General features: G+C 36.7%; 1 protein-coding gene across 3 annotated transcripts in view; it reads left to right on the plus strand.

Moving 5' to 3' along the window:
* Positions 1 to 16,595, plus strand: part of CA10 (carbonic anhydrase 10) — a 211,492-nt gene that overhangs the window by 81,963 nt on the left and 112,934 nt on the right. For all 3 annotated transcript variants that reach the window (XM_075169614.1, XM_075169612.1, XM_075169613.1), the window contains one exon: positions 3,820 to 3,962. In XM_075169614.1, coding sequence (XP_075025715.1) covers positions 3,820 to 3,962 — 143 coding nt within the window. The remainder of the gene's footprint in view (positions 1 to 3,819; positions 3,963 to 16,595) is intronic.

Below are 16,595 nucleotides of genomic sequence, written 5' to 3' on the forward strand. Positions count from 1 at the left end.
CGTAACACATTTGCAACAAATCAAGTAGTATAAATTTAGGGGGATTTATAGATGAAGGCAGAGATGACATGATGAGTATACAGAAACTTTTGGTAGAATAACCAGTAGCTAGAGAACCTCGTTAAATGAGATTGTAAGCTAGTAGGTGGGCTGCATGCAAACGAGCTTGTAAGAGTAGCTCAGCACAGGAGCCAAGCTGCTGTCTAAAATGCTTCAGAGGTCCACACACAAAGATGCAGCATATTCCCGCTCATACATGACTAGATTTTTATGGAAATACAACATAATTGTGGGGAATTGTTTCATTAATGACTTAACCCCTAGTAGAACCTTGTCTGTTAGCTAAGCTGGAATAATAAAATAATGAATATTTTGATATGATTTCCTAGATTCATACACTAATTTCTTTAGACTAAACAGTTAATTCAGTACTTGTGTTTAGTTTAAGCCTTGGTTTCCTACATGAAGCCTCCTTGGATTTCTCCATTACGGTTCTGAATACTTTTCTATTACTTTGAGCATCTAAGCAGCAGCACTAATTACTTTTAATTAAAGTAATCAGACATTAATATTGCATAATGTCGCCATCCACTAGTTAACTTAGGTGTGCAGTCTTAGGTCAGTCATCCTTAATTAACCTTCAGTTGAAGCATAAGCAAAGTCATTCTGATCACTGGAGTAAGTTTACCATTGCTGAACTTTCTTTTTGTCTAATCATACATAACAGAGCTAGCAACAAGCACATATTGGACAGATTCTTAAGCACGAGCTTCCTAGGCATTTAGAAAGAAATCAAATATTGCAACACAGACTTACATGTCTGGGTGACAAGTCTGACCTTTGCAGTGCAACATCACAATATTGGAGCTCGACCTTCTTGACTTTCAGGTGATAGGCTGGTGTGACAGGCATGCACAGAATGCAAGGTTTCCCTGTCAAAACCAGAAATAACATTATAAAACATCCCCTCATAGCAGCTATTTTCCAGTGCAGCTTTTCTGGGACAGTCCTGGTTACATCATAAATTCTTTAAGTGAACTTGAAGATAATGGACTGCCCTGTTTCCACTTTATTCTACTTACCATGTCTAGTTTGTTTGTTTATTTTTAAAAAGCTTGCTAAGGAATTGTTTTTACCAATACCAACAGTATTTCTATCCAGAAGATTTTTTTAGTAATACTAGAAACCATTCAAGCACGATTTCCCTTTTAATATTTTCCCTCTTGAACCTACAGCTCTACAGTTTCATCATTTTTTTTTTCTTTAAATAACAACACAGGGGATTTATCAAGGGAAACCAGCCTATCTCAATTAACCTAAAGTTTTTTTTTTTTGGCCTCTGCATAAAGAGGGATTTTCTCTCTGACAAAAAATGAAGTGACATCCTACGGTATTTCTCTTAAGAAAAAGCACGAATAATTAAGTGTGCTCTGTTTTATTTTTAATTGCACTACATTTATTTTATTAATTTTCAAGGCATTAGCACTATTATTTAACATACTCTGGGAGCTTCCATAGTTTTGTAAGTCTCCAGTGGAATTGGGAATTGACTGGTAGGGTAAACAGAGGAGCAAAAAAAAAATTTTAAGACCGTACTGCCAGTTCATTTTTCTGATCATACAAAGCTTCTCGTTTTTTAAAGGCCTTCCATCTAACCTTCTAGGGGGTGGTTGCACACAGGGTTTATTATTCAAATAAAAGATTACTGACGTAATTTAATGTGGGCATCTGCAATTCTAGCCATTTTGGGTGCCATTCCCTGATCTTTGCTTTCCCAGAGCCATAGAGCATTACACTATCATCCCTCCTTATAGATTTCACGCAGTACATACTAAGAGTAGTTACCCATTTTGGGCTTTGCATGTGAGCTGATTTGATTGTCCGTGTCAGGTGTTAAGAAAAGATATTTCACCAGTGAATTGAAGGTATTAGTAGCACATGTTCACTTCAAAACTGTATGCAAGAAAACTTTAAGCTTTGCGATCTGTAACATATCAATTATAGCTGGATCCCTTCAGGGCTGTTTGAGCTCACCTGCTTGAGTAGCACCTGTAGGTGCACAGACAGGCTAGTACAAAGAAAGAAAAACCTTCAGCTGAAAATTGAGTTTTCAGATATTTTGTAATAAAAGTAACATCTGTGGCCAATAGCTTGTGAACTACTGGAATAGGCAGATACTCAACAACTGCAAAACACTTTCCATCACTTCTGTGTGGATACTCATGCTGAAGTTTTGCTGTGCAAGCAATAGCCTAAGAAGAACCCTAAAGTTTATCTACTTTTGTAGAAAAGTTATGTGAAGCTATATATTAACCCAACCAAAGTTTTACACCCAAGTACACTCAAACTTTGAGGGCAAAAAGAACTGAATTGTTCTATAAAGCATGATAGGAAAACACTCACCGAGATCAGCCATTTTCCTGAGGCTACACTACTCAGAAGGTATTTTCCACCTGTCTCCCCTCCAAGGGATATCTTCCCAATGGGTTAGGTCTACTACAAATGCGAGGTTCAGATCCAAGCAACACTCTGTGCAGCTCCTGCTAGAGTAGCCAAAAACTGCAAGCAAGAAGCAAGCATTCACACTGCAAAATCCTGCATGCAACTAGCTACAGCAACCGAAAAGCTTTTTATAAGCAGCTGATGAGTAGTTCTGAGCTCCACCCTCTGAGCAAAACACCTGTGCTCCTGCCCCAAGGACTCAGCCACATGTTCCTTCCTCCAGTCTGAGTTTGTAGACTTTGTCACACACAGTTTGTAGATTAGAAGAATGCTTTGGGGTTCAAAGGTTATGAAAACTTTTAGCAAAATGAAAGAAGAAAAAATAAAGCCAAAAAAGGCATCAACATTAGCACCTGTGAAATTTCCACCTCCTACACAAAACTGCAGAATAATTCTGATAAAGTCAAAGTTGCCTTATATGCTTTAGACAGGGACAAAGTGTGCAGACACAAATTTAAATGTGTCCTTTGTGTTTCTTGTTAGTTGCTCTTTACTCATTTAGTCAGAAATTTTTTCAATATCCAAAGAGAAGTTCAGGTTGATCTTGTCCATAAATTGCAGATTAGATGCAACATGAACCTTCAGCCTGCAGTTACCTGATGAGAAGCAGTATGTAGTTACATCACATTTTTCTTCTTTTTCCAATTAGGGACACAGAATCTTTGAAAGTAACTCAGCTTGTCAAAAATCAGGCATTCCTCCATGTTCCGATCCTTCTTCACCATCAGAGTATGGATTTTCCAACAAGTTTTTTTTTAGATCAAAATTTTGACTAAAGAAAGGTTTGGGTGAATGGAACAGAAATTAGTAGAACCTGTCTAGAGAGCAGGCCTGTCCACTGGGGTCATACTGTGTGAGCTTCTCTTATAATAATGCTGGTTTTTTTAAAGAATTCTACTAAATATGAATACTTTTAAAAAAAATTGAGTAGAATGGAAGAGTTTCAGTCCAAGGATACATTGTATGTATGCAAAATTAGCATAAGGACTAACAAGTCCCATTTCTATTGCTCAATAAATATTCTGTAATACTAACAGCAAAGGAGCTGTGTATAGTTGAATCTGGGATTATATCTAGGTACCTTCAAAAGAGAAAAAAAACACCTTCTTTCCTGATACAAAAATATATGAAACAATATGTTTTGGTCTTTTTATATGAAGTTTTAAATTTCAAGTGCGAGATGAATTTGCCTGTTTTCAGTTTCAGTGAACGTACGTAGACAGTATGACAGGTTTAATTATCTAGCTATCTGCCTTGCATGTATCTCTCTAGTCTTTCCAAACTTTTCTTAAACTTGCACTTTTTTATATTTTGCAGTTCCCTCCTTTTGGGGTTTGGTGAACTCAGCTTGGAATCTTTGCTCTGTTGGGAAAAGACAGTCACCTGTCAATATTGAAACCAGCCATATGATTTTTGATCCCTTCTTAACTCCACTTCGCATAAACACAGGGGGAAGAAAGGTATGTGTTCTATCATGTTCTGGTATAAAAACAAGAAGTTAGTAGACTTACAAACATTTGCTATATTTTATATTTCTAAAGCATTTACACTTTTATCTCAGTCTGCTCTGAGGCAGAATAACAACAACATAGTACTTTGCAAATCACACAATTTCATCACTGCCGGAGAGAGAGCAACCATACATTTTTAGGTGTCTTCTAGCACATATTTATATTTTCATATTAACTGTTACTTGAAACTCTGCTGTCTGGAAGAATAGCATCTCACTTAGAAACTCCATGTTTATAATTAAATTTGGTGTTCATTCTGAGCGGCATTTTAAAGATTCTATTCTAAAAGTATTGTTTAAGATGGCCAGGACCTTCTTTTATTCATCTAAATGAGGATAACATTGCAGTGCCATCACATTAAGGGGTAGGAAGGCATGAATGAGCTTCATTATGTTACGAAATAAAAGGAACTATGAGATACATATCCCAGCATGGGACAGGCAGACACATGTGGGTCAAAAAGTAATCTAGTTTCTGTGTTATCTACAGCATATTGGCACTCATAAGAAGACTTTTTAATTGGACATCTCCTCACATATATGAATTACAAAACAAAATGACAACATTTATTTTAATAGATCATAAGTAAATCTCCAAGGGTATTGGATCAGATGGAAATGATAGGTTAGCAAAGACTTTCTTACTCATATAAAATCAGCATGATGATTTCTTGTTGAAAAGTGACTGCCACAGCTGACTAGTTTATCAACCCATATTTCTGACTAAACTTTATCTTGTTTGCCCAGATTTGGAAAGTATATCTTAATAAACTGAGGTACGAAACCAGAGTCATTCTGGGTTAGATAATGTGTATACCTGTGGCTCAGGCACCTAGACTTCTAGGCTAGTCCATGTAGATTAAAGGTAGAGGCAGGAAACAATCTTGACAAAATGATGCTCTGCAAATGGGTGGAGATTGTTGTGTGAGGTATGCATACATATAGAAGTACTGCTGATAGATACTAATCAGTGATCATATCCTCCCTTTTTTATACTATATTTAAGTTATGTTAGGAGCTAAAATTTGCGGGAAGTTCTTATCGTAGTAAAAATCTTAAGTTCAGTAAATGTTTCTACAAGTTTTTGCAACTCAGATATTGATCCATTGTGCTAATTCACAAGAAATTATTTATGACTATGAATCTGAAAAACATTCAAGCATGTTCATCTATGCTTGCTGACCCAGTGCTCAGAAGCAGAATTGAAACTATTATATGTCAGTGAAAAAACACAGAAAGTTAACAAATCTAAACAATGAAAGCAAATTTGGATCCAAGCATGTTTCGCTTTTAATAATCTCATGCTCATATCAATAGCATAGTTAGGGACATTTTACATACATGGTTCTTAAAATTATTTTCTGCTAATTCATTCTTTCTATTTATGTTTACCAAAATAGTTATACTTACTAAAAATTAGTAGTACAGACAAATTTTAGAGTATAGCACAAAAAAAATTTTTGAGACTTACTTTGTTCCTCAATTGCCATTCAAAGCATTTCAGAAAACAGAGTTATGCTTAATGATTTTTCTTTCACTAAAGAATTTATTCACAGTATGGAAGTTTGAGGACAATCCTCAAATAGCTAAGTTAATCAGTTCTGTTTATCCAACTGGAGGGCTGATATTTTTCAATTCTAAAATTATTTTATAAATAAAACATCCTGAACCTGTTAGCACTCTTGGAAATAGTCATTAGTTCATAATGTTTTTGTGTTGCTTCCTTTATGTGGGGGTACTTAAAAGGGTATTTTAAAGATTTTGTTGCTTATTCCATGCAGGCAGTTCTCTTTTATTTGATCTGTAATACAGAACAATGCAGATGAAAAGGCATTGTGACTTAAAATATCAGAACAAGCACAGACTCTAACAAAAGGTTATTCCAAAATGATTTATCTTCTCCTGTTGTCTTGACAAATGAGATTTCTGCTGGAAACAGCAGGAGATGTTAGGAATTTGCTCTGTACTTCCCGTTGAGGTTCTGGTGGTACATGTGCACATACATCAGAGTCACTGAAAACTTCATCACAGAAATTATAAAAAGGGGGTATTGTTACTTACTGAAGGACAGCAATGCTTCCAACTATGGCCCAAATTTCAGGGTAATATGTACATTTTGCTTTTTAAACAGAAATGCATTGAGATTTTTCATTTTGATATGAAAAAGAGTTTTATTGATTCTGCTATTTATGTAAAGGCTGACATATTTCAGATTATTTATAAAATACAGTATGACATAATATGAAAGTCAAGAACAAAATTACATGGAAGTTGTCAGTGGGTCAAAGCCAGGAATTTCAGAATATTTAATATCTTTAGCAATTCTAAGAATTCAACTGTTTTTGTGTACCACCTCAGGCTGAAGCAAATGTCTGATTATTAATAAAACATCAGAGGCACTGATGGCCTGGGAGATGCTATATCAGTAATGAGGTATCCTTACCACACTCACAAATATTACCCTGCTGCTGTCAAACAGTGATGGCCTTCTATCAAGAACAGGATTTGTTCTAGTTGTAGTTAGTCTGTTTTAGAGCAGTTTCTAAAATGGTCGAATCAAAATTCTCCTTTGAGGAAAAGATTGCAATTTTAATGCCTTAAAAAAAATTCTTTGCTCATAGTTAAGGCTTCAGTGAGGATTTGATTTGGCAGGTAGTATATTTGTGTTCACTTTTTTGGTAATGTTTTTTATATGTTAAAAATGGAGGTGTGTTTCATATGGGCTGAAGCACTTTAGTTTTCAGGGCAATGAACCAATTGATATAGCAGCCAGGGAATTTTTTAGGCAAGACTTAACTGTGATTATGCTGTACATGAAAGGATTTTATGGAATGGATCCTAAGAAAAATGATGAATAAATAAAAAAGGGATTTGATATGGTTGCAAATCAAAGTCATAATAAGCTAGCTTACATGCATAGTGAACAAGAGACAGCTAGTTGCACAGAGTCAAAATTATGCACCTCTTTTGAAAAGGGAGCTGGGAGGAGAGTCAAGCCTTAACAGAGAGCTAGATGGAAGGAAACATTCAGTACAGTTAGTCTTGGAACAGTAACTTCAAATTTTTAACAAAATTTTTTGCTATGGAAGTAGAGATCGGTTTTATTTGAGTTCTGATTTTGAAAACAACATTTCTACTTTGTGTGCTTCACTGTTGAAATTAACTTAAGGAACAGAAGAGGTTCACCCACAGGATCAGAATTAAGACCAGTCTAGAGAAATTCAGATAACACATACCTGGGTGATACGATCACTGACTTAATACTTCCTCTTAACTCTTTCATTCCTTACCACTTGTTTCTCTTGGGCCTTTATTTTTGGGGGTGGGGAGCATTGCTTAATTTCTGTAAACCAGTTACCTGTTTAGTTCTCAGTTTCCACATCAGCAGACCAAAACTGTTCCAAACCATTTCATTACGGAATTTATGACTAAGGATTCCACCTTAAGTACATACCTTTCTAGCCAATTCCATCAGAGAGTTTATTTTATTTCAGTATTAGTAAGGGAAGCCATTTTAGTAAACTAGATTGAGACTCTCCTACAATTATTTAGACCATTTGGGAATAAAAAAATCATTTTCTTGTTCCTAAAGAAAAGGAATGCTCTGAAAGGAGAGTATGAAGGACAACATCACTGCCTTCCTACCCTGCAGCCTACAAGGGGAGAACAGTACAGTCTGTGGCCTGTTACACGGCAGGTGACTTAATAGTTACTTCTGACCTGAGGCTGAGAAGAAACTTCTTCCCATTCCATTCATGAGCAAAAGGGATGGCAATGCAATTAGCCAAATATTTATACCTCTTTGATCCAATTTTCCACAATAAAGTTCCAGTGACCAATAATATATTGCTTTATGTGCTGTCCAACGATTGCAGTGCGGTATCGGATCATACGAATTACAATTCAAGCATCATCAGTTGTTATTCTGAATTATGCTGTGTTATTTTGTATGTTTGTGCTTCTCCTTTTCCTGAGAAAGTGGCTTTTCAGGTCCTGAAGGCTGAATATCATTGATACAGATAATTGGATTTCAAGATCCAGAATCTCAGCACAAGATATTTAATGAGTTTACATGCAGATAAATTCCCCAGAAGAAATGCTGCTTTTGAGGAAACTCCCCAAGTTTCAGTTCTCTCTCAGGCCCAGCTTTGTCTCTTGATTATCCATTTTAGTGAATTTAACATGCAGCCCATTTCAGATAAACAATACAAACCGTTATTAATATGCAAATCACACTCCTCCACTCTGTCACAAAGGAAAACACGGTTTTACTTTCTCTGCTTTTTTTCTTTGGATTCACATAAGCACCAAGAAAATCGGCAACAGGTCAACAGAGTAACTTTACTGACGAGCCAGCAATGCTCGTCAGCAAGCACTTTAGGTTTTAGGCAGCAAGCACTATGGGTTTCAGTCTCCAAAGCGAGGATTTCTGGACTGTCATGGATGATAGCAGTGGATGAACAAACCACCTCACTTCCCACTGCGCTAGTCCTCTGCTGGCATTTCTTCCTCCATTCACCAGTGCTGGCAGTCTCTCTTCTCCAAAAGCTCTGCCTTTGGTCCCACAAAATTTGTCCCCTGACTTACCTGTAGCCTATCTGCCTTTGATCTCCTCATTCTCTGTGGACTTAATTTCAAGAGCCCTATTTCCAAGATTCTTTAAGACTGAACTTGGCCATACTTACATACAGTTCTTGGCCATACTTATTTTTTTCTCCTAAAAACGTGTTAAGTAACAGCATTTGCTTTAGGCACCAAGTGCATCCCTGCCAATTAATTAAACCTTGTCATGTAAGTAATGCCATGTGTTACTAATCATTTTAGGTTATGCTCAAGGAAATTGTGGTTTAAAGCAGGTAAAGTTCTGTTTAAAATCACTTTATTTTTAAGACAAGGAAGGCCATTGTACCTGATTTGACCTCTGGGAAAATAAACAAATGGATGTCTGCTGGCCAATGTTGTATACATTCTCTAGCTCAGTGTGCATAAATGAAAGTTACTCAGTAAGATCCGTAAGTCTGCCTTCTCATATGGGACATTAATGAATACAAACACATATTATTTAAATTAATATCTTTATAAATAATTGGTTCATTCTATGCATCACAAGGTAATGGCGATATTTAGCAGTTTCTAAACTAAAATAGGATAGGAGAAAAGAGATTTATGAATTGAAATCAGTTAAATGGTTTCTCTGCCAGCTAGTTCTGATTCCATGCTGTTCAATCAATTCAGGGTATTACTAGCATTTTTCTCAAGAGTGCAATATATGACAACTGCCAAGCTTTGCTTTGGTGATTACTAAAAGGACAGATACTGGTGTGAACCGTATTTCAGCACTGCAAGAATATAAAAAATGAATTGTTAGAAATGGTCCAGGAGGAATGGATAGCAATAAGACATCAATGTCATCTGTAAACTGATTTGTGATGAATTTTTAGAGGGCTTAATAAAATGATGTTTTGATTTAGAGTGGCTTTAGAAAGTTAAAAGTCTGATGCAAACATGGAAAACTTTAATGAATAAAAAATGAAATATAGTATTGCTGCTTAAATAATTGTTTAACATTTCTAATACTTCTACAGTATTGCATGTTTTCAGATGTGTTCGTGAACATAAAATGAAACCAGCAGGTTAAAGTAACTTGTTTATTTGTCCTCGTCATTGACTTTAGAACAGTAAAAAATGCTAAGTATTATTTCAGAGGTACTTGCAAACTTTGCTGTTAGTAGACCATATATAGGGAAAAACCTACGTATAACCTATATTCAGGGTCTAGCTCTGTCTCTATACTGGGACTTCTGTTTCCTTTTCATTTCAGTGATCCTTTCCTGAGATTGAATCAATTTGGAATGTGCAGGCATTTAGATGTGCATCTTGGTGTGTTCTAAATTTCTGGTTGTCTGCGATAGTGCAGCACCACTGAAATCGTAAAGGAGTCCTGAATGGGCACAAGAATGCATGTCTACAGCTTCTTCATAGTATCAAGGTTTTTTTGCTCCAGTATAGCTATTCTGCTTGACATTTAATCTTGTCTAGTGTCATAAAACAAGCTCACTTGTCTGCCATTGGAAACTTCCTAGGAGATCGTAGATTGGTGGGTGTGCTAACCCTGGAAATGCATTCAATAGGATGTTATTTGAAACATCAAGGGGATCTGCTGTTGTGGACATTGGGCAGTAGATCCATTAGAAGGTTAAAGAGTCTGTGATATTATTGAAGCTGGGCTAACTGATACTAGCCAAAGGTCTTGTCCATTGCTTTCTTTTTTCCCTCCTCAATTATTTATTTCAATAGTTGCTCTCCTGTTTTCAGTTCCTAATGATGTAGGTTCAAAAAAAGATTGGAGCAGCAGCTGGCCTCCAACTACTAAAGAGTTTGATACATTCAAAGGAATTTTCAAAAGTACCTACTTTGTTTTTAATGCCCTTTTTCTGTCTTCTAATATACATTGTGCATTGTTTTGATAGTATCTTATTTGGATTTATTTCATCCTGCGCTTAGACCTATTTATAAACCTAGATACTTATTTCAAGCCTTGCAGAAGTAAAAGTAACATATACCTTGTCTTTGGATTTGATTTTGTACTTGGGGCTATAACCAGTGATATGAAAAGGCTGAAGATTTTTTTTCTCTCACACTGATCCTGCTGTCATGGTAAAGGTGTGCAAGCCTCCTAACACCATATGCTTTAAATGGAGTATAATTTTGTATTTTAGAATTGTTAAAACACATTTCCTGATCTCAGAAGGATGATTCATTCTTTGCTTTTTTTTGTTACAAACATAAAATAATAAATGTATGACATATTGAAAATTAGTAAAATATGATAATATTTTCTTGAAAGCAGGTATTTTTGGCACAATATCCAATAAATGTTTTTTACTGAGAGCCTGCTGTAATGGATGGGGATGTTCCATGTCATTTTGTACACAGAAGTTGAATTGTTATCAAAGTCAAGATATCCGGGGAAAATGCTAGCATATATAAGGTTATTGTTCAGCTGCCACCAGTTCATCTGAGGCGAAACACTTGCCATGCCAACGAGAACTAATGAGAATCCACATACCTCTCCTCCTGGTAAATCCTGGCCTCAACATTTTACAGTTTTGTGCTCTCAGTTCAATGGCAAAAGGCTGCAATTTGTAAAGCAGTTTTCATGATCACTGGTTGTGTATATTGGAGACTTCTTTTCTTTTTCTTCTCAGAAAGCAAATGTTAGGTACCTGTTATGCTTAGTTATCAGTCCTTTAGGAAGGCAACATATTCAGAACTTTAAATAGCTACATAGCTATAGTAGCTAACATTACCTGTGTTTAAAAACAGCACTGCAACAGTTTCTTAAACATGTAAGAATAATTTACACAGCATCCCAGACAGATTTCCTTCTTTCTCTTTGTAATCAATATAAGCCCAGCTTGAAATTATTTTGAACTGATAAGTAAATAATTATTTATCAACAGTTCAAAAGAATTCTTCTTCAGTTCCTTTTTTTTCCCCAGTATTAGTTTATTCTCCCATGTGAGTTCAAACATTTGATTTTTGCAGCTTCCTACCTGGCAGGAGAGTATATTGCATAATAAATAGTGCTTCTAACAGTATGTTGACTGTGAGTTTGGTTCTTCACCAATTGAAGTTGGTGGCAAGACTGAGTGTTAGCCGATCAGCCTTTCTATCCTGCATCCATCAAGTATGTATTTATATCCCAGCTCTTTTTCCTGAAGATGATTTACAAATTGCTCTGGAATTCTATAACAGAGTGTGGATTAGGAAACCAGTTTATATGTGGAGAGAGGAGACTCTATAATGTATGTTAGGTGTCTGCTGCCCACCTAGGCATGCGATGCATTTTGGCTGAAGATCTATTTGTGGGAGTAAGGTACTAAGCCAGCTTTCCTAATAGTTATGCAGACAGCAGGCATAGTGATCGCTTGTGGCCTGCTGGTGGCAGCTGTGAAGTGGGAGCTGTAAGAGACCCAGTTCCTGACAAACTGGAATCGGACACAGCCACTGAGGAACCTGGGGAAAAGGTTCTCTTCCTTTTTTTACATTTCATCCAAAATGGTTAAAGCTATGGACTGCAGACCGGTTTGTCATTGGGTTGCTGCAACCCCGAATAAGTGAAAACAATCAGGAAATAAACTAAGATCCGTGTTGACTTATCATCAGTTCATTCACATAAAAGTTAAGAAAGTTAAGGTTAAGTAAACTTGCTTTGTGGCTGGAGCGTTAAGCACAAAATAATTGCAGGTCTGGTGCTCGTGAGACTTTTTTTGGGTTTTGTGTCTCCAGCACGCCAGATAACAGTTCTCTTAGTCACATGTCCTTGTATTGTTTTACACTGAATGTCATCAAGAAATCACCATATATTTGGCAGGGATTTCTGCCTGTGTTGCAGCTGGAGTAGGTACTTTACAGTAGACACATGTCAATTCTGCTGTAAGCTAGAAAAGACGGGGATAAGTAACACTGCTGCCAGGATGAAATACAAATTGCTGTGGCAGTCAAATGTGCCATTCAGAATTCTGAGTAGCAGTTTGGTGTTAGAGAGAAGCGCAAGTTCATTGTTTTTCCTCCTGGCACTGTTAATTGCTGATTGTTGAAGACTGGAGCAGGCGTGGTTTGCTTATAGATAGGAGAATTAAACTATGTATTTTAGGATTAGATGCTAAAAAGGAGCTTAAGGGAAAAACTGAAGCAGTGGTCAATGAAGTGTATCTAATAATCAAAAACAAATCTGTGGATCAGCAGCTTCTCATCAAACTGGGATCTGGATGATAAAGCAGTGGGGGTATTTAAGCTGCACGTCACTCAACAGGCTGAGGAAAACCATCAGTAGATGATTCTGGAGCAGAGGAGGAAAATGTACATAAATCGGGGGTAAGAAACTGTTCTTAATGTAAGGGACAGTGTATATTACAGGGGGTTGCAGGCCTTTCAAGAAAATTGGAAAGAGAAAATAATCGTTTTGCATGTACCTTTTTTTTATTTGGGATATGTTGTTCCTGTACAGAAAGTGCCAGAAAATCATAGCTCATAGTAGTGTTGCTTAGATGTGTGGTAGCCCTCTGTGTCACTTGGGTAAGTGTTTGAATCTGTAACTATTGTTTGTTTTATGTAACTTTCAACTGAAAGCAATTATAACGGAACAGTTTTACCTCCAGCTTCGTTATCAAGTTATTGCTTGTGTCCCTAAACAAGAAACAGTCCCAAACTATCAATGACAATAGAAATTTTAGCTTTTAAACCAAAAAAAAAGAGAAGGAAGTTAAACTTGACTACTAAAAATCGTTGGGGAATCTGTTTTAACTGGCAAATGTGAAGAAGGTGATTAAAATAAAGAAACGTTTCCTTTTGTAAACTTGCATAGAGTAATAGAATCTTGATACATCAGTAGAAAATGCCAAATACATAACAGTCCCATTTTCATAAGTTTTCTCGAGGATCCAGTTCATCTTTCCTGTCTCAATTTAGAACGTTTGTCTTATAGGAAAAATAAGTGTGTTTGTATGTATGCCTTTGCATATATGTGGATGAGACTCTCAGCTTACCTCCTTTTTCTAAAGCTGTATCCTATCATTCACCATTTTAGCAGTCAAATAAAGGCGAATGAACATATAAGGTTTCTCCTGCAGTCTGCTTTCTAGAATTTTTCAGAATCTGAAAACTCACTGTAAGACATTTGATTAAAGCATCAGTCTGAAAAAACAGCATGATTTGTAAGGAAAGTCAATAAACTGTTGATTTTTTTGAATTTATGTTTTGTCTCCGTTGCATCAGCTCCAGCTCTGAATAATGCTGTGAATAGGTAAAGGGATGGCTTCAGTAAAGTTATCTTGAACTGAAATCTGTATAACTTGCATCACAGCTTAGAACCATCTGAAGGAAGTTCATATGGGTGCTGATATACCCCGAGGGGATTGTGTCACAAAGGCAGTTGCAGCATCTGAAGTGACTATTAAAAGATAATTCTGTTTTTCCGAGAAAGATGATTCTTTATTTCAGTGTTATGAATTCATAAGGTCTGACTATCTCAAAGCTGCTTTTGGGATCAAGGTGAAAACATACATCATATAAATATAAGTAGTGCTAATCTCTAACCTGTGACATACTGCTCAGAAAAAAAAAAAGTACTGCATACTGCACTCTTATTTATTTTAACGACTTAGTGCCACCTGTCTCAGGGAAGCTATTCAGCAGAAGAGGATGCTGCATAGAATATACTAACTTACGTGGCATTTTGCCACATAGATACATTTGAGGTATATATCGGGGATGAGGAGGAAGGGTAAGGAGAAGAGCAGGCAAGGGTTAATAAGGACAAACTGTGTTTCTTTTACTTTCTTTGGATGTGTAGTAAAAAGGAATGGGTATACCCTTTACTCCCATATCCTTTCTTCTGTGCCTTAGCCAGCAGCTGGAGGCAGCATATCAACATCGTAATTTGCTACTGAGAGTATTAAATCCCTATACTCGTATTCTGCAGTCCTCCATTCCCTGCCACACAAACAGTGCAAAGAAACATATCGCAGATATGACTTTAAATCACAGCATCTTCCAGGGCCAAGAGCAGCACAGCTGTTATGAGGTGGCACTTAAAAGCTCATTTGAAGATACTTTGCATTAACTAAGTACTTAGCCTTAACTAAGTATTTCATCTAGTCCTATTTCATCTAGAACTATTTAAGATCTCTACCCAAAATAGTGTTCAAATGTACAGTGCAAAGAAGCCTTTGAAAAAAAAAAGGATTAAAATGTGAATAATTTTTAATCACACAAACGTACTTTTGGTATCATCACAGCCCTTCCAAATAGATGTATTTTTGTGTTTAGTTTTGTAAAGCATATTATTTATATGATGGACATTAATAGCTACTTTTGAGTGATGTAGCGTTTGATGCAAATATATTCATGATCTTTTCTTTCAGTGTGTTACTATAAATGACAGGCTGCCATGGTTTCGATAGCCTGAAGATGGATTGGGATGTAACTCCCTGTTTGACACATATGGGGCTATTTACTAGGTATTGCTCAATTAGAAGCACAGAAATGCCGTAACAGGTCTCCTGGTTTGATGTTGCCCAGGGACAGATTTGAACGCTGGAGAGAGAAACTCTGCACCCAGAACCTCACTACCAAGATGGATTTGGCATGGGCAGAAGGCAGTGATATTGGAGAGATTCTTGGATTCGTTAGCCACCCAACAGTAAATCCATGCCTCTAAATCTCAACTTTAGGCGTAAAACTTTGGCACTTTATCTCGTCTATTTGAAATCTTCTCAATGCAAGTAAGCCACTGTCTACCCATGACCAGATGGATGTTGTATCCAGGCTTTTTATAGTGCTTACACCACAGTCCTTTTATATATTTACAGAAGGATATTGTTTGGAAGCACAGGGATGTATGCCAGCATCTATGATCAAATTTCAGATGGAATGGTCCTCTATTATCCTGCAAAGTTTTGTGTCATCTACTTACCCATTTGTCATCACCCAAATATCCTCAGTCCTTGAGGTAGCTACACATTGGTCGTAAATGATTTTTGTATCTTTGACCTTTTGGGAGGCCTCTTTGTGACAAATCTTCTGTTAACACAAAGTGTTCCATAAACAGAAAAAATAATGCAGCCTGGTTTCCTACAGAATCTCATTTTAGCTTCTTTATAGCCTCTGTACCCCATTATCACTTCTCCACTACTCCACAGATCCCCTCCATTAGAAGGCAAAGGCAGAAAATGCTGTGGCTATTTCCAAGTTCCTTTGTGCCAGCTAGCCTGCAAATGCACCTGCTAATTGCCCAGTCGACTGCTGCTAACAGCAGTCTATAATACCTGAGTTTTACCTGCCTGTTCCTCAGTACAAAATTGGTTTGGTCCTTTCTTCTACCCAATTTTCACAAAACACTTGAGATATCTTCTTCTTTTGTCAAAGTTGGATGAAACTGGCCAGCAGATACTGGAGTTAGTGCAGGGAAAGTAGGAAACAGGTCAACAACCAGTTTGTTACTATCACAATGAATTATTTGCGGTATCTTTTGTCATAGGCATCTTATTGCAAGCAGTGTGTCTGTGAAGGCAGGAGCTATCAAAGCTAAGGACTTATGCAACAAACAGGGAATTTCACAGGTAGATGTGTATTAAAGAAAGAAATTGCATATCCTGTAGATTGCGGCTGTTAAGATCACCGTTTTGCATGTCAGTGTTTGGCAGCTATTTTCTCCAGCAGAAATGCATCATTTTCAGTATCTTTCAGGGAGTACAGCACTGAGAACTCAACATCATATGCAAAATAAAGTTAATAAATACAAGAACGTAATATCACCTGGATAAAAATCTTAACAATGTACCCAAGGAGTGTCTCACCCAAGGAATCTTCATTCTTTTAGAAAAACTTCGTTTAGAAAATCCAGCAGCATTCGAACATAAATGATATGCTGTTTTCTTACTATTGTGATAAATTTAAGCTAGGGAGCTAAGCATCACAAAGCCTGCTGAGAACCATCGCAAACTGCAATGCAAGGACACGTGTAAGGACTACTATACTTATACTGAGCAAGGTCACAGCTAAAATCCTCTTACAGCTA

This window comes from Calonectris borealis, chromosome 20 (genome assembly GCF_964195595.1).
Source record: "Calonectris borealis chromosome 20, bCalBor7.hap1.2, whole genome shotgun sequence".
Taxonomy (NCBI): Eukaryota; Metazoa; Chordata; class Aves; order Procellariiformes; family Procellariidae; genus Calonectris; species Calonectris borealis.